This window comes from Apus apus, chromosome 4, assembly GCF_020740795.1.
Source record: "Apus apus isolate bApuApu2 chromosome 4, bApuApu2.pri.cur, whole genome shotgun sequence".
Taxonomy (NCBI): domain Eukaryota; kingdom Metazoa; phylum Chordata; class Aves; order Apodiformes; family Apodidae; genus Apus; species Apus apus.
This window is the reverse complement of record NC_067285.1, coordinates 13,267,817-13,289,796: the sequence shown is the minus strand read 5'-3', so window position 1 is coordinate 13,289,796 and position 21,980 is coordinate 13,267,817. Positions and strand designations below refer to the sequence as shown.

Below are 21,980 nucleotides of genomic sequence, written 5' to 3'. Positions count from 1 at the left end.
ATGTGCACGTGAGCATGTCCTTGGTGAAAGGAAGCAGTTCAACAGCAAGATGCGGATTTAACAGCAAGCAGAGCATTGCTCACGTAGTGGTACAAGACTTGATGGAGTTTCCTAAACACCTGCTCAACAGACTTAGTCTTACAGTGCTGCTCCTCTGCTTGTTTTGTGGATGAAAAAATTTGTGTAGCTAAAATCCAGGTCTGTCTGTGAAGCCTCTGCTAAATAAGATGAAAGCTACAGTTTTGGTTTCTCTGTTCTAGATTGAGAATAGTGTCTTTAGCAGATGAAACGTACTGGGTCATTAACAGTCTGGATCTGAAATGAGGTGTTAGGAAAGCTAATGAATTTGCATGTGTAAATCTCAACATCCCTGGCTTAACTCTCCCATACAAGGATGAGCTTTTCTGCTTCAAACAGCTCCTGTTGGGAACACTGAAAAGCAAGTGCATAGGGAATGTGTTCTGATGCACTAATCTCACATGGTAAGAAGTGACCTACACTTTAAGTTACTTTGAGTAAGTTACTTAAACTATTCCCATATGAACTGTGGTAGCCCAAACTGTGTCTTTGATTTATGTAGAGCATCTATCTAGAGCAACTTTCTAGGCTCCAAACAGTGATTTTTTTTTTTTAAATATATATTTTTTAAGTGCAATAAATACAGTAACTGTAATAACTCGTGAGGAAAGAAAAAACAAATTCAAAGGTTCTGTGTGCCCCAATTGTAAAGCTCTTCCATTTATTCAACTCTCCAATGAGCCTATACAGCTGTGACTCTGAACTCTCAAGAGAGCAAGACTGCCTTTTTCTTTTCCCTTTCAGCTGAAGACATGGTTTCTGGTTGTTTTGAAAAATACTTCAGTAATGAAAGTTGGGGCATTCCTGTGTTTTTTTCCCCCCTTACAAACCTAACAGTCTCAAAAGACAGGAAGCCTGCAATTCCATAATGGATCTCTCTGCATCTGTGTGTCTTTTATAGGCAAATACTTATTAACGAGTATTGATAACTTCTTGCCAGGCATATGAAGTGTAATGCCAAGTTGTATCTTGTGTTGTAGAAGTAGAAGCATTTGGTCCATCCCAGATGTCAGAGAAGATCCTCCTCAGGCTGCTAAAACATCCCAATGTCATCCAGGAGCTGAAATACGATGAGAAGAACAAGAAAGCCCCAGAACACTACCTCTACCAACGAAACAAGCCCGTCGACTACTTTATTCTCATTTTACAGGTCAGACATGTGATAATGTAGATATGTGCAAAATCCTTCATCTCCTGACATATCACTCTCTATACTTCTTCCAGTTGTTGAAGTTTTTCTTCTTTCAAACATAGGGATGGAGCAGTGGCTCCTGGGAACTGCTCTTGGCTCCTTTACAAACTTGCCAACCTTGAAGAGCTCACTGAGCTGCTTTCAGCCTCAACTAAACCAGTTGTGAAGGGCAGACAGCACTTCTCACTTCCAGTCATCAGTTGAAAGTTACTTATGCTTTAGGTATCACTAGTATAGGCAATACAAAGGAATTCCTGCATGTACAGCTGGCACTGGCATGTCATAGGAGTTTGGCCAGGATGCTTTCTCTAATGAATTTTTTCCTTTTGCAAAAGGAGGCTTGGAGTTTAGAGAAATGACATTTATCTGTGCCATTTTTGAAGTCTTCGGTGTTGTGAGAAGTGCAGGTTTTGGTTGGGGCATTGTGCTGTCTGCTGAGCTGCTGCCACCTCCTGCCACAGCCCCTGCTGTTCCTGGGCACCCCGCCATCCAAACCCTACCCCGAGATTGCTGCATTTGGGTGGTTTTTAGATTGGAGCCCTAGGTGGTGTGGAAAGACTTTTTTCTGCTTGTTCTGTACGGGATTGCTTCCAGTGCTGGTATCTCCCAAGTTTTGTTACTTGACAGGAACACTTGAATGGCTGGGAGAAGCTTTACACAGGAACAGTCCTTTAAGAAAGATTTTGCTGGAAAAACCCTTATGTTTCTATCCTGCATGACTGAACTCACTTTTGGTTATGAAAACACAAGCATTGTAGCTCAAGTTGTAACACAGGGCTTGTAATCTTCCTTAAAGTGGCCTTAAAAAGAAAAAGGTGGGGGGGAAGGGAGGTTTAAATACTGTCAGTGAAAAAGAGTTAAGCAAGCCCTGGAATATGGTATTTTGGATGCAATGTAATTCTCTTTTTTAAAAAGATCATTTTTTCCAAGGGTTCGAGGAGCCACTGGTAGCTATCTAACTGCTCTTTCTTTTGTGTTGAATTGTTGCAATCTGAAGTGTTCCAGAGGCAAGATAATGCTCCCGAATGAGGTAATGCTGCAAAGATGTAAATGGAGGACATGGGCAATACAAAAGAACAACCAGTTCTTTCTGAGCTGTTCTTCAATCAATAAGTGTTTAGCAAACACAATGTGCTAGCTCTGTAATGCATTTGGAAAAGTGAGTCTTGCCGTAGGCACATACTATTAAAATGGTAACAAAATTGGTTCTGCAAGGATCAAGAGGCGATAAATACTCTGCTTTTATTACTTAAATGGACTTGGATTTACTCTCTCCTGTCAAGAGACAAAGAATACCTTATCTTCACAGTAAATGCATGCCAGAACACAGTCAAATGTATATTTTGTGCATTACAATTACCAATTAAATTGCCTTAGAGTTACTGTTTTAGCTGGAATGTCACCTGTTTGCAACAGCTTTTCTAGTAGCTAATGTAGCAGCCTGAGATTTGTTTTTGCCGTTGTGTTTTTTCAAAATTCCTGTTGGAACATTGAACAGTGGAAAACCAGAAACCACATGTGTATGCATTTTAACAGGGCAGAACACATCCAGTATCATGCATGGGGAATTCTTAATGGCTTTTCAGCCACTGTGGCTATGCCAAGCATGCCTCGTCTTCATATGGCCACCACTGGGAGGCTTGGAGGTGCTGTGTGTGCTGGTCCTAGAACTGAAGCTCAACTCCTACTACTACTAGTTTGTATTTAGCTACTAACTCCAAACTGACTGCATGTAAACACTGTGTATGTATTTTGGAGACCTGTTATTGGCAGGTGAAAAACTACCAGTAGTAAGTAGGTTCAGAGCTCTGTTTATCACCAGTCTTGGCCTGGGTGATGAAAGCAGACCTTTGGGAAGGCTTATAGTGAACAAATATAAGCTACTTATGTGTGTTGTGTGGTGAAATTGGTTTTAAAAGGGATTATATGAAATGGTTGCTTGTGATAGCAGGAAAGTGGATTTGTGAGCTAGGCACTCTCTTCCTGCTTGGTAGATTTAGTGTTTTTTCTCATCTGGAACAGTTAGAGAAACTGGCTTGGTGTCAGGGCTCAGGCAGGTTAAATGCATTTTTACTTTTTTCTGCCCCAGTGCAGTACTGTTAAGTTAAAGGCATGATTATTTATTTTAAATGGTACTTGATGAAATAAACACATGGGAATAAAATCTACCTTTTGGATTCATTTTGACCTGATTATGTCTGGTCTATGTTCAATCTGCTTAGTACACATGGGATGGGCAATCTGTCTGCCCTTTCCAGCCTAGCCAGAGGGAAAGCATTGCAGGTAATTAAATTGTTTGTCTGAAATCCCAACCTTTGTGTGGTTCAGCCTGAAAGCTGCATGAAATTTCTTCTGTCTGCAGTGGTGTGCTGTAACTCTCAGTACAGAACCAGTAAGGATGGATGGATGTGAAAATCAGGCCCCATTAAGAAGCTAGTTATTTTTGGCTGCTTGTATGTCAAAGACACTGGGATGTTTACAGCTATGTTTGATGTGGCAGGTTCTGTTCTAATCCTTTGTAGGATGTGATGTTAAACATTTGGTTCAGCCCACATCAGAAATGGGTGCATTTGTGTGGTAGTGTGGTTTTGTACAGCTTGGGGAGCTCTGAGAGTCCTTCTAGGCAAGACCCTGTGAAAGATCTAAAGTCAGGGTTGCTGGAATATGTAAAACTGCTAGAAAACAAGAAAACCAAAATAGCCCCAAGGCTGATGCTTCAGGAATAAGGGCTTTGCTTCTGTGGGAATCTCATCTATGAAGGCAGACAACTTCCTGGTGTTGTCTCCCCTCTCCCTTTCATATGTTTGTGTTAGAGGACACTTTGCATGTGAATGTGAGCTGTGGCCCAAAATGTCGAGGTGTCTCAAGACCCTAGATGTCTCTGCTTACTCTAGGGGAGTATTTTTCACTCTGCATTGAGGGAAGGCAGCCTGGCAGCACTTGGAGCAGGGCAATAGTACCACCCCAAAGTGCTGTGATGAACCCGCTCCTCTGCAGGGTCTCACGCTGGCCACAGGGCACCGAAGACCAGGACAGCTCAGGACACAGGAGTGTGTTGTCCTCCAGGGTCTGTCCCTGTTCAGGCACTGTTACAAACTGCAGGGACCATGACACTGCTTAGGAATGTCAAGCAGAACTAGCTTTCAGGGCTCAAGTCTGGGCTTGTGCCTCAAGACCTATGGTGCCTTCTAATTGCAGCTCTTTCTCCTTTTCCTTAACAGGGGAAAGTGGAAGTGGAGGCTGGGAAGGAGGGGATGAAGTTTGAAGCTGGTGCTTTCTCCTACTATGGGGTGATGGCCCTCACAGCATCGCCAGGTATGTCCTCTCACCGTCTGCCTCTGGAACGCGCTCCCGCACGAGCCTGCCCGTCCTGCACGGGACATGCCCTGGCCGTGTCTGGGGGCTGATGGAAGGGATACCTCCTTGCCAGAGAAACTATCTGCCTGGCACAGCATCCCTGGGAGAGGCTGGGGCGGGGATGACCCCCAGAGCCAGCGCTGGCAGAGCTTTGCCAGCTCCGGAGGATGCAGGAGATGGCCTTGGCGAGTGATGCCTTTGGTACCGGAGGACAGCTTCGCGGTTTTGCTCACGGCCGGGTAGGGATGAATTAAAGGGAATAAATAATTAGTGGCGGAGGCCATCTAGTGGTGCGGAGCACAAACGACCGGTTCGTCTGGGGAGGGTTCGCTTTACCAGTCCGGTTTTAAAGCCGTCTTGAGGAAAAGGAGGGACACGGTGCAGGAAAAGAGGTTGCTCCTGTCTGTCAGGTTGTGTGGAAATGTAACCAAGAAATGGGCAAGGGAGGAGAGCTGATGTCTGGGAGTGAGTGTGAGCCAGTTCCCACGAGGTGTGAGCCAGCTTCCAGCACACAAGCAGAGCTGCACAAGCCACCACCTCACAGGCATAGGTTGGGATGTTGGTTTATAACCCACCAAAAGTAGGCTCCAGTGCTGTATTTCAGCATTTGGGGGTGTATTTTGGTGTCAGCAGTGCCACCACTAAGATCTCAACTTCAACTGGAAATCCACAGCCCTGTTGGGGAGATCTGGGGTGCTGGCATTGTCCAACTACTGACCCAAAGCTGCTTGCTCAGCTTCAGGGAGAGAAGTTTCTCCCACTAAAATCATGTCCTCGTGTTGCAGCAGGGTTTATGTTCCGCCTGAGAGGCAGCTAGTTTTAATGGCATACTCGCGAGCCCTCCCCTTACATGTGTGTGCCTGTGTGTATGTACATGAGTTGAAATTAAAATTATTTTGTAAATTATGAGTATAGACTTATTGAAGTCTACAGACAACAGCAGTTCCCTTGAACACATGAGCTTGCTTTTAAAAACAAGAAAAATTCTTCCTTTATTATGTACACCTTAATTTGATCACCCTAGCTTATACCTTTTGAGGCTTGACAGATTTGAAAGTGTGCAGAGCACTGGGGGGATGTTATCTGTGTGATAGCAGCAGTGTTTGTGAGGAACCGTGACACGTGTACAACTACCTCATACCCTCAGCCTTGCAGGTCTGCTTTTGGCAACGTGGGCCAGGCACGGAGCTGGGGTAGGCATGGCTGCTTCTCCTACCAGACCTCCACTTGGAAATCTCTTGTGGTGTCTCTGTTTTACAGCATTGTTCCATTTGAATGTTCTCAAGTGGTGGGTTTTTTTGTGTTGCTAAACCTCCCCACAACCATGCCAGTTGCCCAAGTCCTGTGAGGTCAAATGGTGTCCTCTTTGTGTGCGCTGATATCCATCTTGCGTTTTGTCATGTCAAACTTAAGGATATGCACTATTTTAAATTAATCTCAGCCAACCTTGGACTTGTTCACCCTTGATTGGCTGGCTTTTACCAGTAGCAATCCCCTCATTTTGCTGGCTTTCCCTCCAGGTTTTGGAGAATTTGTTTTATGATGTCTTGCAGCATTCTGAGATTTCTGTAGGATGAGCTCATAAAAATAAGTTCCTGTTGCTCTGTGTAGATAGAAAAGTTCAGTGAAAGTATCAGGCATTGCAGAACAAGAGAAAACTCTCGCTCTTCTGTGTGTCCTAATTAGACTTCATGTGCCTGCTCTCCCCACCTGGAATGTGAAGTCAGTAACAGGAGAGTAAAGAATTAAAAAAAAACAAACCAACAAAAAACCCAAACAAACCAAAACAACAACAACAACAAACCCTATGTACATAAATAATAGTGAAGCTTTTTTCTTTAGCTGCAGCTGAGGAGGGATTTGTAGTAATGATGAGCATTCTGACAGGGGTGAGCTGGGAGAATCACCTCGCTTGACATTTTACTGAAAACTTGCAGAACTATGAAGAGTCCTTTGGTTTTGTTCTATTTTTGTATGACTCCCATAAGGATCAGCACCCATGAAAGTTTTCTGGCTTGTTTTAACTTTCTGCCTTCTAGATGGGAGTAAGCATCACTGCTCATTTTGAACTATTTTAAGACTGAGTGTACCTTGATGGACTGTTCTGTGCTGGATAACCATTCACATTAGGAAGTGAAAATTGTTCACTTCACTGTAATTTCTTTGGCTTGTTTTTGGTTTATTCCTAAAATTGTTTAATTGTCTTTTTTTGGTTTTGCTTTTGTTTTAACCCTTTACTTTTTCACAGTTGATTTGCACTTTTGGTTTTAGTTCTCCAGTGTGTGAACTGGCTCCTTCCCCTGTCAAGTGTGGATAGCTGCTGCCTTTCTGGTCGTGATCTCATCCTTTTTCTCTCCCTCTTCTAGTTCCCTTGTCCCTGTCTCGTACCTTTGTTGTCAGCAGAACAGAGTTGTTAGCAGCAGGTTCTCCAGGTAAATCTGCATGCTTCTATTTTCACCATTCTTGTGACTGCCCTGATGCCATAAAAAATCAGCTGCAGTCTATATTTATCTGACCCCTTTGCTCGTTAGGGAGAAGTCCAGCACAGAGTTATGCCTCACAGGTAGGTATCCTGAATTTTCACTTCTGGTAACTGGTAGCAACACAACAGTCACCAAAAAGGAAATCACTAAAAACGCATTGAAGAAAATGTATTTGGTAATGTGTGCTTGTTCTTGTTTCTCATATGTGTTCTGGTGGAAAATCAGGAGGGGAAATTTTCTTATAAGAAGGTATTCTCCCCCAGGCTGAGGCTTAAAAAATTTTGAAGAAAGAGGAGAATGTTTGCTGCTAAACTGCCATAAAAGGAAAACTTCTTTAATGAAAGAATTCTTATATTCTCATATGGGTAATTTCTATGGTGTGTATACAGTCTGGCCATTTCAGTTCCTCAAAAGCTTTGAGCTTTTTCTCAGTGAGGTTAATGCCATGGACCAGCTCAGGGATTTACTGAGTGGACAGATTTGCAATGGAATGTGCAAAATGGTTTGAGACCTCCTGTGGGGTTTTCTGGTTCCCATTTTGATTAAGGCCTTTCCTTGCTGAATAACCAAGTTGGCTGACACAGAAATCCCTTTGGAGAGCAGAGACCAAGGAGAGAACAAATTGGTCCAAAAAGAGCTCTGAGATAGGGTTGAGCAGTTGGGAACTGGGATGGGTCAAGAACTGAGCTTTGCAGACACTGCATGCACGGAGTGGTTGAGAAAAATGGAAACCCATCAAGAAAGTCTGTAGGAAGATCAGAATCCTAAAATACTTTGAGTTGCAGTCAACATATTTTTTCCTTTTGAAGTTTTCTTTTTCATATGAAATGTCTTTCCTTAGAACTAAAAGCAAACAAGATAATGATATACATATTTAAATAAAACATCTCTTAAACATTAACACATATCATGCATTTCATAAACTTTCACCATCTGCTTCCTGTATTTTCTCCCTCTTCTTTTTTCACTTTTGAAAATGTATTTCACCATCAGTCCTTAAATTAGTCTCATGCACATTCCAAACAAACTACAAGTTGTTGCCCTGCAGGGGATTTTTTTCCTGCCCTGTTAGTTTCCTGCTGCTAAACTTCAAAAAAGAAGGAGAAACTTAATCTTTCTTTAATTAAACTACCTAATGGCTTTCTTTTAAGCTTGGCAGCTTTGATTATCTTTTTTACTTGGTTCTTTCATTTTGCCAGGTCTTCTTTTTTTTTCGTTTCTTGCTACAAACAAGTGTACACTTTGCACATGCAAGTTGTTTCCAATATAAATGCCAAGCATATTTTCCTAGCTTTTTCCCCACCTAAAAATATTCTAAAAACTCACTAGTGGAAAATAATGAGAATAATCTCCTTTGAGAGGAACTGATGTGGTCACTGGTCACTGTGACAATGTGGTACCAGTTTTGATGAAACTCAGACCTTCTGCTGGGTCTTTCTAAAAAGAATCCTGTTGTTTAACCCCAAATTCTTAATACAGTTGTATTGAGGTTTGTAGTTTGTGCTCTTTATCCCCTGCATAGGAAGGAAGGGAAAAACCTTGGTAGAAAAGATCTGTCCAGACGTGGGCTGTCCAAGGGGCTGGCAGGCTGCTGCTCTGCAAACATGGGCCTGTCTCATGTTCTTCTGTCATCTGCCCTTTCTGTATCCTTCCTTCTTTAACTTCTCCATTCCTGACTTGTGGTCCAGAGTGATCTCCTTTTCCTCATATTTTTAATGATCATACTTTTTCTTTTTGTCCTTTTGTTTCACCTGTCCCTTTTTTTCTGTTTGGTTTTTAAATATGTGCTCTGTCACATTGCTCTCTGCCCTTTGTTTTTTTGTTGCTTGTGTATTATAAGAAGAACCCTGGAGAAAAGAATGGGCAGATAAAAGTCACACTAGTGTAAAGCTGTTCAAGATGGAAACTTCTATCCCAAGCAGCAGTGATGCTGTTCTTGTCACACACAGCTGTGTTTTGTGTATGCAGGTGGGAAAGACAGGCTAAGTTCACTCAACCTTCACAATTCCTTGTTCTCCAGTGGGAATTACAGCATTAAGCCCAGTGTGCAGATGGAGGTTTGGCTCCTGGCAGCAGATATTGCAGCCTGCTGTGACTTTCAAGATGCCAAGTTGGTATGGAAGAAAACCTTGGAGGGCTCCAAGTGCTTCCCCCTAAACCTGTATTTGGAGTTGCCGTAGAGACCTGCAGTAATTCCATAGTGCAGAAATGAGAGAAAAGCTGCCAAGTTGTCAGAACCTGTATTTTTCTGTTCCCTTTCCTAAAATAGAAGGAAAGGCAACATCAGAGGGATTTTAGGTGGGAAATAAAAAACAGGGCTATTCTGCCACTCATCTAAAAGCATCTGAAGTGCTAGGTTTAAGAAAGCCTGGATGGAGAGATGTAGAGCAGGCTGTATCATTTGGGCAGGGGGAGATGATATTTATAGTGATTAAGTGGCAGGAGTAGGGCTACTTTTAGGGACCTTTTTTTCTGTTTTAGAAATAAGTTTATATATGGAAGAGTCTTCAAAAAATAATTTTAAAATCTTGCAAGGGTGCTGTTGATGACTTGCTTGAAGAGGCTTTGTATCTTCAGTTTATATGAATATGATATTTTAGCTGAGAATGGGGGTCATGTGTTGAGTTTACATCAAGTTTCAGTTTGGGCTGCCTTAAATAAATTTACCTGCACTAAGATCCAAAAAATTAGTGAGTCCCAAAGACAGTTATGTGATCAGTATGTACTGTGTGTGCACCCAGGGAGAAGCCCATCACAGGGGGTCTTGGGATCTCTCTTAGGATGCATTTCTGCCCTCTTGTCTTCTGGGTCACTGTATGGGTGGAAGGTAGAGATGCAAAATGCCTGTGGCTTGCTGAAAGCATGTTTACTTGAGAGAAACTGGCCAGTCACACTCACAGGGAACAGCTGCTTTCAAGTGACTGAAACCCTGCAGTGCTTAAAGGCCAGTGATAGAAAGTTATGTCTCCTTTCCCAGACACAGATTTTTCTCTAGCATGGTCTGTTTTCCCTCTTTTGCTGGCTGGCATATACCACATGGAGCTTTCTCTCCTTTGTTGTGTTTTTGTCCCTTAAGAGGAAACACTGAAATCGTTATCACATGGGCTGCACTCTGGTCCACTGAGGCCTCCATCATCAGTTTGAAAATGTCTGCTCTGACGCAGGGAACGAGGCATATGTAGGTACCAGGTGGAATAAAAGGGGATAAGGGTTAGCTGTGACTGATTGTGGATGGAAGGTCTTCTATGGAGTTATGATTATGAATCATTAAAGGGAAAAAAAGTATGAGGCATGGTCTGACTATCAAGAGCTCTTGTAAGGAGTCATGGGAAGTTACCTTTCTCTGGTGGTTATCACTCATCAGCTGAAGCACCATGACCAACGGTGCATGGGCCGTGTCCATTGCAGCATAAAAAAAACCAGGTTTGTTTAAAGCATACTCAGTGATGTCAGCCACCAGCTCTGAACTCAAAATATACTCTTTTTCAGGATAATTTGGTTGTTTAGCTGCATGTCAAGTTATGAGTGGAGGAAGTATTTGCAGTTCTTTTGTGCTGCATCACAATTTATTATGTCCCTTTGAAACTGGTGACTTTAAATGCTTTTCTACTTGATTTAAGAAATCTTTTGCTCTTGCCCATTTCTCAGCTGAAAACAAGTCTCCACCTCGTCCCTGCGGCTTGAATCATTCAGACTCTTTGAACCGAAGTGATCGCATCGATGCAGTGACACCAACATTAGGGAGCAGCAACAACCAGCTGAACGCATCTTTCCTCCAAGTGTATGTTCCGGACTACTCAGTGAAAGCTCTCACAGACATTCAGTTTGTCAAGGTAGGGAAAAGCTGGAAAGGCCTCACTGGAAAGCTGGGTTTGGCTGGTAGGATGAGGAGCCTGGGCAAGGGACATCCCTCTAGATTGCTCTGTGAATAAATAGGATGATGAATGCAGCTGCTTAAAAATCACTTTAAATTACTTTTTCCCAATACCTGCTATTCATTGATTTGCTTTCACTGTTCCTGTCATTTAAGCTTATAAGTAGATTGGTCCTACAAGTTTCTGGATTTTAGGTCCCTCAAGGAAAGATTATAGAAAATAACCTCTCTCTGCTTTTAGTCATGAAAGATATATCCTTGTGAAGCCTTTGGAGACATCATGGAGACCCTTCATTATCAGACAGTGTCCTTTTCTGAAGGATGAGACATTTTATATTGGTTGCAGTTTTTATTCACTTTCAGTTTTGGTTTCAGTTTGGGGGTCTTGATCTTACTTTTCGACTTGTCATCCTTCTTCTGCTTGGAGAAGTATTGGACATTTCTCTTTATCTTAACTTCACATGTTAGGCTCATGTCTTACTACCAGTGAGTTGCTGCATGTACACAGGTCTGTCCCCAGCTCTGTCCCCAGCATGGTGCATCCCACACTGAAATGTGTGCGACTCCTGTGGGATAGGAAATCTAGCTAAGCTGAGGAACAGCTAATGCTAGCAGCCATTTCAACCCAGCTGGGAGTCAGGGAAGCTGACATCCCATGGTCAGAAGTTGACCTTGATGCTTTTCTTAAATTAAGTGCATGTTCACAGTTTCTTTGTATGCAACTCAAATGATTTGTGAACTCAGTTTCTGTCAAAGCTAATTCAGTATTAAGAATGTGGAATTGCTAAATCAATTATTCCATAGCCAAATTTAAAAGGAGAGTACAGTCTTGCATCCAAAACTTGACAGATGCAAGCGTACTGGTAGATGGTTCAAGCCTTCAGGGCTTCAATAAATATTTATCACTGGGCAGATGACTCTTACTATAGTTTCAATGACTAATCTGTTGTACAGAGCAGCTGCTCATCTTATGCTGGTTTATGTGGAGTCCTTCCAACTCTGACTGTGTTCATACCAAATGCTGAACTGTATGGTGTCTCTGCCATCAGGCTTGCACACCTCTTTGTGCATCACTGTGCTTTACACACAGGACAGACTACTTAACATTAGTGTTTTCACTGCTCCATGTGGCCACTTATTCAATTAATACCTTGTAATCCAGGGCTGTGACCTGCTCGTGCATGTTTGGATTTTGCTATTGGAGTTGTGACCTGGTCCATCTGACTTTCCATTTCCAGTCCATCTCTTGCATTGCTTCTGAGACTTAGGGTTTTCTACAGGTCTTCTCTCACCTCTTCCACCTTCCTGCCTGTTGAGATAACCCACTGAGTTGCAGCACATGGGGCTGCCAGTGCATGTGCATCCTGCTGCCTGTCCCAGCTGAGAAAGCTGAACCGGAGTAGCTGGTGGGGCTGGTTACTTGTGGCTCCAGGAGGAATCAAATGCCCTTATGTATCAGAATAAGGCTGTAGCTCATTCTGTGTTTGCTGGCCTAGACAAGAGCAGTAATACTTGTACCTTCTGGCTCTATAGGGACTGTTAGGGCCTCACCAGGAGCTCACTGAAGCTGTGAGAAGGACTTCACTGAACTCTGGTTCTGTGCATGGTTAGAGGGAAATGGAGATCTGATTTAAAAATCTCTGCATAGGATTAAATCCCAGCCTTTGAACAGCATAGTGATTGCACAGCTTTGTGCTCCCACCCTGTCTGGAAGTGTCACCATGCTGTGATGTAGAGTTGGGATGCTCTAGACTTGAAAAACACAGGGATGTTTTATAGAAACAGGTAAACAGGGGCTGAAGTGTGGTCATCCGGGCACTTTATTTTCTCAGCATGTCCCACAGGAGAGACAAAAGTGTGACTGGCTGTTTTTTGTTCCTTCCTTCTGTTCTCGGAGCAGATCTCAAGACAGCAGTACCAAAATGCCCTGATGGCATCTCGGATGGACAAAACACCTCAGTCCTCGGACAGTGAAAACACTAAAATTGAACTGACTCTTACGGAGCTGCATGACGGTTTGCCGGATGAGACAGCAAACCTGCTGAGCGAACAGAACTGTGTGACTCACAACAAGCCCAACCACAGTATGCACAGTGAAGGAGCCATCTAGGAGCTGACTCCCCACAACCCACCCATCCCATCTCCTCAGCAGGACCAGCCCTCGCTCCTTCCTGCCTCCTCTCTGAGTGTGAACACCGTTAGTATGTGCTTGCAACACTGTGCTGCATCCAGTGTTCTGAGACCAAAGACTTTTGCATCCATTCTGGGAGCAGAAGAGGAAGAAACAGGAAGAAAGGAGCAAAGAGCAAGAGACACTAAAGCCTCAAGCATACTTTGGGAATGGTGAGCCACCCTTGAGAATGATTAAAATACTTCTTGCAAAGTAGAATCATGTTTATTTTTTATCTGTATTTTTGATCCTTGTTGGGTTTTTCCTCCTCAAACACATATGGAGAAGTTTAAAAGCTCCTCCAGTTATTTTTTCAAGAGAGATCATGTTTTTAAAAAGTATTTTGTAGAGTTTTAAATTGTTTCTGTCCCTCTTAAACCTCAAATGAGCTCTGTCATGTTTATGTGAATTGGCTCCAATGTCCTTAGGTCTCTTTTCACCTCTCTTTGGTCCTTTTTGTTGCTCTGTTGAAGAAGTTATTACCTGGTACTTGTATGTTACTTGTGTTTTAAAAATTATCAAGCTTCAAGGAACCTCTGGTTTCGGCCACCTGGAGGGCCAAGGGATGAGTATTTGAGTATTCCTACATTCTTCCAGTTAAGTTTCAGGGAAAGCAGTGGTTACTTTGGTGTTTAATGATCTCTCAGAATTCAGAAGGTTTCTTTGCAAAACAGGCAAAAAAGCATTGTTACACTCACAGTTTTGTAACCTCCGAAAACTTTGTGTATGTTGAAGATGATATTGGGGAGAGGGGGAAGGATTTAATTAGCAAAACTGCAGTCTTGTGAAATGAAAGGCAGGCATAATTTTCCATAGTGAAGTAACTGGATGATTTTTCATTGATGTTCCTGATTGTTGCATGATGAAGTAATGTGTGCACCCCAAACTAAGAAGCTTTTAAGCACCTGCATGCTGTAGCAGCCTGCGCACTGCCACCTTGGCCAGAGCAGATGTGCAGTATTTGCTGAGTAACAGAGAACATCAGTTCTGCCCCCACCCCTTCAATCTCTAGTTATTAACACAAAAGTTGCTGCTACAATTAATGCCCAAAGTACATCCTCCAGGTGACAGTAAACCTCTGCCAGTGCAAGGATGGGCTTTGCTGAGGAGTTGGGACCATCCTCTCCCCTGCAAGAACTGACACAACTTTTCAGACGCGAGTGTATTGCACTTCAGGGATTTGGAGAGGTTTGTTTCCAGGCTGTTCCCAGCCATATCCCTTCCTTTGAGTGGATTTTAGTGCATTTCCTTCTCTGTTGCCCCTTTTAACAGCCATTTTAGGGATTACCATGGTAGCAGAATGGAGAGCCTCCCACCCAGCTGCTGCTACTGCACAGCACCCTGAGGTGAGCAGCAGAAATCAATTCCTCCACCCCAAAAACCTGAATGCAGGCTGGGTACAAGCAGTTGTGCATCACACATTCCGCACTCCTACAGGTGGAGTCTTAAGTCCTCAAATGAAAAATAATTCCCACCCCCAATCCTCTCCCCTTCCAGTGCCATCTCAATCAAAATGTAAATGTTGCCCTTGGTATCTGGATTAATAAATCAGGCATTGTGGTTTCTCCATTTTGAGACCCTTCTGTGGCCCCTGGCTATGTAGCATTTCCCTTCCATTTTTTACAAACAGATTATTTCATCTGACCCTTGAAGAAGACCCCAGCCCCAAATGCAACTGCCAGAGCTCTCTGTGCCTGCAGGCCTGCCCCACCTCTCTTGCTCACAGGCTGGGGAAGGCACTTACCGCAAATTCCCGTGGTCTGTCTTTGCGAATGGTGACTGGAAAGGTGCAATATTTTTCAGCAGGATCTCCTCAGAGGAAGTTGGTGTGTGTGGTGTCAGAGCCAATTAGGTCTGCTTTCTCTGAAGCTGTCTCTTTCAGCTTCAGAAAGCAGCCACGGTCTTTGCTGTCCTCCCTGGTGGGAAAGGTGCACTTCTTCCTTGGAGTCACCCATGAGAATGAAGTCCCCACAAGGGGGCATAGAATGCACAGTATCTAAGGTGTGCACCCAGTGAGGAGGAAAAGGGGTACCCAAAACTTTACTCACACATTTTGCTTTTTATTAACCTTTTTTTGACTTCCATCTAAAAGCATTTCCTTAGTCTCCATCCTTGCTCTGATCCTTGCCACTGCTGAGAGTGCACAGCTCAATGTTGGCACCGGCCGATCTAAGCCCCATTTGTCCCAGAGAGCTGCCAATATTGCACCTTTCTTGCAAACAAAAATGTTGAGATGTTACAGCGTTTGTCCTCGGTGAGGGACTCGCCTTGCCAGATTTTATCTAGCGTTGCTGAATGTAAAAGTTGTTCTGAAGTGTTTGACACAGTGGTGAGCTTGAGATGCAGTATCCGTTTTGTCAAACCTGCCGACGAAGGGAGGGCTCAAGTCAGGGCAGCTCTCTCTCTGGGATGAGGTTGCTCACTGGATCTGACTTCTGCTTCTTATGGCAGGTTATGGATTTGTTTCAGTGTCTGTTTCCCTTTAAAAAAAAAAAAAAAAAAAAAAAAAGGCAAAAAAAACCCACCCCAAACCCAATTTTTCCAACCAAAGCCATGTGATCCCAAAGCAAATACCTCCTGCTTCTGCCCAGGCTGCACTGTTCCAAAATTTGCAGGCAATTTTTTGCATGACTGTTTTTCATCATTTGTACAGATCCAATAATGGGAAGTGAAATAATTTCCATAAAAATAGTTGATCATTGATGTGTTTCATATGGAAAATATGTACCTGACCCACAGGGGTTAGGAGCTGCTACTACTAATTAGCTTGAAGAGCAAAGCATCGTCCTCTCCCCAGAGGGGAAAATATCCAGTCTCCCTGTTCTCAGGGTATTTACAGTTTTACTGTTTAACAAATGCAAGGGGTTCCCAGCCCTCCTGGTGAGAACCATCACAGCCAGAGGAGCCCGGTGCCCAGCTCAGCATCACTGCTGAGCCTCTGGATGGCGTTTACCTGCACCAGGGCTTGCCTCTCCCCACTGCAATGGAGATGCTGTGACACCTGCATCTGTGCCCTTGCAGGGGTTGTCCTGCCAGAGTAGGTCTGCTTTCTCTGCCTCGCTGGCTGCCTGCCTGCATTCAGGTGGGCTCAGATGCCAGATGCTCTTCCATAGTGCCCTAAGGATACATGGCAGGGCTGCTGGTCATCACCATGGAGCCGGGTATCAGCTGGTGGCTTTGGGAATTGTTGGGCTTGACCTCAGACCTCGGCAAGGCTTTGACACATAGAAAGGATACTGCATCTTCCTATGTCAACTCCTGCTGCAGCCTTTGTTCCCCTTGTCCATCTGCCTCCAGCTGCAGGCAGAGGGGCAGACAATGGCCTGCTGGCCGGGGGAGGCTGGGAGAGCATCTAGCCATGGTTTCTACTGTCAATACAATTTTGCACAAGAGTTCTTTGAAGTGAGGTTTTCAACACTAATATCTTAAATGCACAACTGTGAATTATAACTTTTACACTCCTGTTGGTTGAATTTCCTTTAAATGAAATGAACCTGAATCTGTTGTAACTATGATTTTTTTTAATTCTGTGTATTGCCAAATCTTTGTAAAGAGTGAAGGAATGTTCTTGCTTTCCAATGAGAATCTTTCTCCAAAGGAGACTGACTCTGGTGACATGGAGATCATATGAAGCACGCTGGTTCTGAGTGGAGAGGGGCTCAGGGTGGGCTTAGCAAACCAACCTTGGCCTTGCTGTAGACCCCAAGCTTGGACCCTCCAGAGTTTACAAAGTGCTTGTTGTTTTATTCCCAGCTTGTTCACTCCCTGAAATCCCTGTGCAGCTGAAGGCTGCTGCTCCAGGAGGGCTCAGGATGGGGTAGCTGCAGAGGGATGAGGATGCTTGGCAGGGTGTCTGGGCTGTCTGGGGAGCAGGGTCCCCGAGGCTGGCATGGCAGGACAAGCTGCTTCCCCCATCCAAGTTGCACCAGCAGAGCAAACTTCACAGGGCAGGTTCTTCCACCACTCTGCACTTCTGCTATGAACCTGTAGTCATGTGTAGATTCCTCTCATGCTCTTTTTGCCCCCATGTACACTCCTGCTCCAGATTGAGCAGGGGCAGGCTGATGCAGAGACCTATGTGGAGCAGCTGGAGCTGGCTGCTCAAGGCTTGCAGTTCTTGGGCCCTGTTGAAAGAGGGGTCAGCCACTCATTCACATTGTGCTTGCTGTTTTGTTCCTCCTCTCTTCTGGAATTACTCCACTTTTCCTCACTGCAGGGTCACTTTTTGTTTGTTTGTTTGTTTTCTTCTTTTCTTTAAGTGCCTTTTTGTGTGGGTGGAGCTGGCAAGAGTAGGAGTCTCAGGATATGGCCCTTTGCACTCACCTCAGACCAGAAGAAAGCTCAGGGGGAGCAGGGCAAATTGCCCATGATGGCCACTGACATTACCCATTGCTGCTTCTCAGCCTTCAGGGCCAAGCGCAGATGAGGATGAGGTTTTGGCACTGGTGGTGTCAGGCTCTGGCTCAAATCAACTCAAAGAAAACCAAAGAGGTAGCTTTGTGCAAGGGGCTGCTCGGGCAGCAGTGGTGCTTCCTGTGATCTCTGCAGAGCTCAGCTGAGGGGTGTGGGGGTGTGGATGGCAAAGAGCAGCGCTGTCTCCTCACAAGCATCCTGTGTAAGTATCCTGTGTGATGGAGAACACAGCCACGTTCTCCAGGACCCCTTGGAACATGCATCTTCCTTGTGCTGAAATACACTATCTATAGAAGCCATTCCCACATGAAAGATGTACCATATTTTATATGATATCTAATACACACATCTGTGGTTCTAAAACTAGTACCTGTGTACCAGTTGTCAAGTTATCCAGTGTCTGGATTACCAGTAGAAAATGGGCTGGGGGAGGGGAAGGGTGCTGCAGAGAGGATTTAATGTTGTGATGCTAACTTCATCCCAAAGGTGTCTGACCAGCATGGAGGGGTTCCCGTGTCCATACCGTGTGCTGCCATGCCTGAAGTTGGCACAAAGCAGGAAGCCAGCAGGTGCTGAAAGGCTCAGCGTGATACAGACCCAGGCTTGCTGCCCACCCTGCTGCCAGGCAGGCTCTACACTGGGGCTCTTAAGTATACCCAAAGAAGTACCTGGTCCCTGGATACTGAGGGTTGGTTTGGCCCAACAGTGAAATGATGAGCTTGACTAACATGATTGCAAGTCAGGCATATTGTCATGGCATGGAGGAGAGAGCAGCCTTCATCCTGACTGATCTGCAGAGAGAAGAAGCTCTATGCTACAAGCTGGGCTGGGAAGTTGCCATCATCTCTGCTCAGTTGTGGTTACTTGGGCCATCAGTTGCAGATCTCTTGTTGGTACAATCTCTGTGGTGATACTGGCCTCCCAGCACAGGGGACTTAGAGACTTCAGTGGCTTCCTGCAGAGCCCCCTGGGCAATCCCACTCCATGCCTTGTTCTCATCCTATAGCCTGGCTTCATGCTGGGCTGCATTCTTCCATGGTTTAGTTTCATTGCTGTGTCCTTGAGGCTGTGTCCAGGTTAGGAGATGCTATTGCTGCAGGTCCAAAGCGGTATGGTTGAGCTTTTTGAGCTGGTTTTGCATATTTGCTGCTCTGTTAGAAGCTGGACACTGGACCTGGGGAGAAAGCCTGGGATGCCAGCGCCATTCCCTGAGCTGCAGGGATGGGAAGGAGATGCTGGAAAGCTGCCTCCAGCCTGTGGTATGGTACAGGTGGCAGAGGGAAATGTTTCACAGATGGGTAGCACTGAACTCAGTCATCTTGCTCTCATTGTCCTCAATTCAGGCTCTGTAGCAGTTCTGCACCTTGGAAATACGGTACTAAACACTGCTGGTCTTCTGTCTCCAGCTGGAAAACACCTTTCTGCTCTTTCCTGGAGTTTTTCCTACGTTTCTCCTTACGGCCCTGTTTTCCTCTGAGCAGGGCCAATCACTGGGATCCTGCAGAGGATGGTGCCCTGGCTGCTCTTGCCTGTCCAGCACAGATTTCTGGCTAATGAAGTGCTTGATGTTTAATCCTCCCCCCAGCATGAGAGGTTTGGCTGTTCTCAACAGATGCTGCCTGTTGCAGAGCCAGGCTTGAGGTTTGCCAGCTGTCACAAGCCAAAGAAGTGCCTGAAACATGCAAAGGCTGCAGGTGGCTCCAGTGCTCCAGAGGTGGGTTTGATTTCTCTTGTCTTCCACTGGAAACAGTGTGGCAGTCAGTAGATAGCAGGGTTTGCTGGGGAGGAAGGAATTACCCTAGCATTTAGAGCTTGGTGGAGCAGTCTAGCATCCTATTTCAGCTGTTTGGAGACCTCCTAAAGCTTGGAGAGCTTTATAAAAGGAGGTGTTTGTTTTTTTTTTTAATCCTCTGGACATGACTGTTGTAACAAATCCCTTAAAATTCAAGGGAGAAACTTGTAGGTATCAGATGAGAACCCTGGATCATAGGCCTTTAGTTGGAAGTGCCAATATTGAATGCATGCCTTGTGGATTTGCCCAAAGATCACTGTGGGAGTGTGGCGGGGACTCCCAGTGAGCTCCTCTGTTCACAGAAGTGACAGACTGGCCTTGCCCAGATAGCTCTAGTGTCACTCCTGCTTTAAAGTCTCAGGTCCCAGCAGGCTGGGCTGGGCTGGTTTGGTTGCAGGGTTCTTACCCAGGGTACGTGCTGTGTCCTACATTTTGCTGGCTTGCATTCAGCAATGTGGCTTTTGTGGCTGCTGCTCTGGCATCAGCTGTGGCTGTTCCTCTGCTCTTCTTGCTGTGGTTTGGTTGAGTGTTCAGGAGGGTGAGAGAAGGAGGTGCAGCAGTCAGGAACAGGCAATGCTGTGACCATCCTGTCTTCATTCCTCACACTAAGTGTAGGAGATGCTGCTTGAGGGGCTGTGCCTTTCTCCCACACTGCATGAAATTTGAAGAGTGGAAACCCACTAGGACCACAGCCCCAGTGCTCCGGTCCCATTTAATGCAAGGGTGGCTTACAAGTAGTTCAGGATCAGGCCCTGCTGAGGGACCTCAGAGCTCTTGGGGTGTGATTTCTCCAGCGCATGCAGCTGCAGAGACAACCTCCATACCTGAATAATTGTGTAGGTGCCTGGATGCCAAACACATTGAATTGGAAAACCCAAATACTTGAGAAACATTCTGGAATCCAGGAGTGGCTGGTGCTCAGCAGCTGGAGGTCTCACACCAAACCTTTATCCTGCAGTCAGGTCCTTCCTGGCTGCGCTGAGCCTCCTCATGGCCGCTGCTGGCTTGGCCTCAATATCCCCCCACTCAAAAGTGTGGTGACTCTCCCTCTGCAGTGCATTTTGTGGGTATCTGGACCCACTCAGCCACTCTGGCCAGCTCTTCCCTGGGTCTTATTTGCCATCGTACTTGGTCTTTGCAAATTGTATCATATTGTACATGCTTCGGGTTCCCAGAGTTGTAGTATTCTGACTACAGTATTTCTGTGTGTGTACATAAACCTCAATAAGCACAACTGAAATCCTGAATGAAGTGTATACGTTTCATATACTGATTGTCATACAAATGAATTTTATAATTATTCCAATTTTGTTGTAGATTTCCAATCTTTCCTATTTATTTTGTACCAGATTTATTTGTATATTTTGTGATTTTGTTTTAAAGCATTTTGTTTGTTTCTATTCTTTTTAGATAAATGGTGATTTTTTTTTTTCTGTTGAACATTCCAGTTTATGCATTTTTCCCTCCTCCATGCTCCCCCTCCTCATTCCCAAGGGATGGATTTTGGCATGCGGGTGGTGGGGCGGATGTCAGTGATCCTGGACCCAGATCTCTGCTATTGGCACATCAGTGGTCTTTAATCTCCAACTCTCAAGAGCCATGGAGAAGCTGGATCCTTAGAGGCAGGTCTTGCTCATCACTTTGGTGGGTATGGGCCAGTAAGTTCTTGAGCTGGGGAGGGCTGTGTCAGTGGTTTTGTTGACTGGGAGGTGGGAAGCTGGTGGCAATGGCAAGCAGCTGACTTTCTGAAGTTCCCTCAAGGGTGAATGACTTTTTCTTTCACTAATAAAACCCCTTTATTTACAACCTGCATTCCATATACCACGTTTGTTTGTCAAGAAGTGTAGTTGCCGTCTATCTGTCCATCTCTAGTGGGTGTCCGTGCCAGGCAGTGCATGGCTGGGTGCTGCCAGGAAGGGATGTGGTTGGTGGTGATGGTGGCTCCATTGGATGGGAGTCAGTGGTGGAATGAGACCATCCCCCTGCCTTAGGTGCTGCTGCCCACCCCCCCTGACGTTGGGACCTCGGCAGCAGAGTTGTGTGGTGCCTGCAGTGACAGAGGTGTGTGTATTTCTGAGCAGGAGACTGAGCTCATGCTTCATCCCCAGCCCAGCAGCATGCCCAGCTCCATGCTGGTGAAGGATCATCTCACCCTTTCCTGTGTGCCAGATACAGCCCTGCTGTTTGCCCGTTTTGTGCCTCTGCCACCCCTCGAGCCCTGGCCTCCTCACAGCCCTTTCACCAGCTGCTTTCCTGGTGCTGGACTTCCTTGCACAGCTCCTGGGCTGCTAAGCCCTGGCTTTTAGGTGAGTTGGGCAGCTGCTGCTCAAGCTTTGTGGTGGGCATAGGATGGGGCAGCGGGGCACAAGGCTGGGCAGTAAGAAGTGTCTGCAGGTTCTGCCTGCTGCTTTCCCACCATTGAGTGAGGGTCAAATACTTTCCATTGCTCTGGTCTTGAGGTGTCTTCTCCCCATCACAGTCAGAAATAGCCCTGGGCTGGGAGCGAGCTATTTGTGGAGACCAGTTAGGAAGGAGGAATGCACAGGAGGTCCCCAGACCTCTCTTCCTGCGGCAGCACACCCGCCCCAGCTGCTGAGCTAAAGCTTAAAAAATTCAAGTGG

General features: G+C 45.2%; 1 protein-coding gene across 1 annotated transcript in view; it reads left to right on the top strand.

Annotated features, from left to right (window-relative positions):
• The window catches only part of CNNM2 (cyclin and CBS domain divalent metal cation transport mediator 2), a 120,905-nt gene extending 100,161 nt beyond the window's left edge, over positions 1–20,744 (top strand). The window contains exons 4-8 of the mRNA XM_051618436.1: positions 1,059–1,228; positions 4,492–4,585; positions 6,994–7,059; positions 10,759–10,943; positions 12,885–20,744. Of these exons, the coding sequence (XP_051474396.1) occupies positions 1,059–1,228; positions 4,492–4,585; positions 6,994–7,059; positions 10,759–10,943; positions 12,885–13,094 (725 nt within the window). The 3' untranslated portion in view covers positions 13,095–20,744. The remainder of the gene's footprint in view (positions 1–1,058; positions 1,229–4,491; positions 4,586–6,993; positions 7,060–10,758; positions 10,944–12,884) is intronic.
• The last annotated feature ends 1,236 nt before the right edge of the window (positions 20,745–21,980 follow it).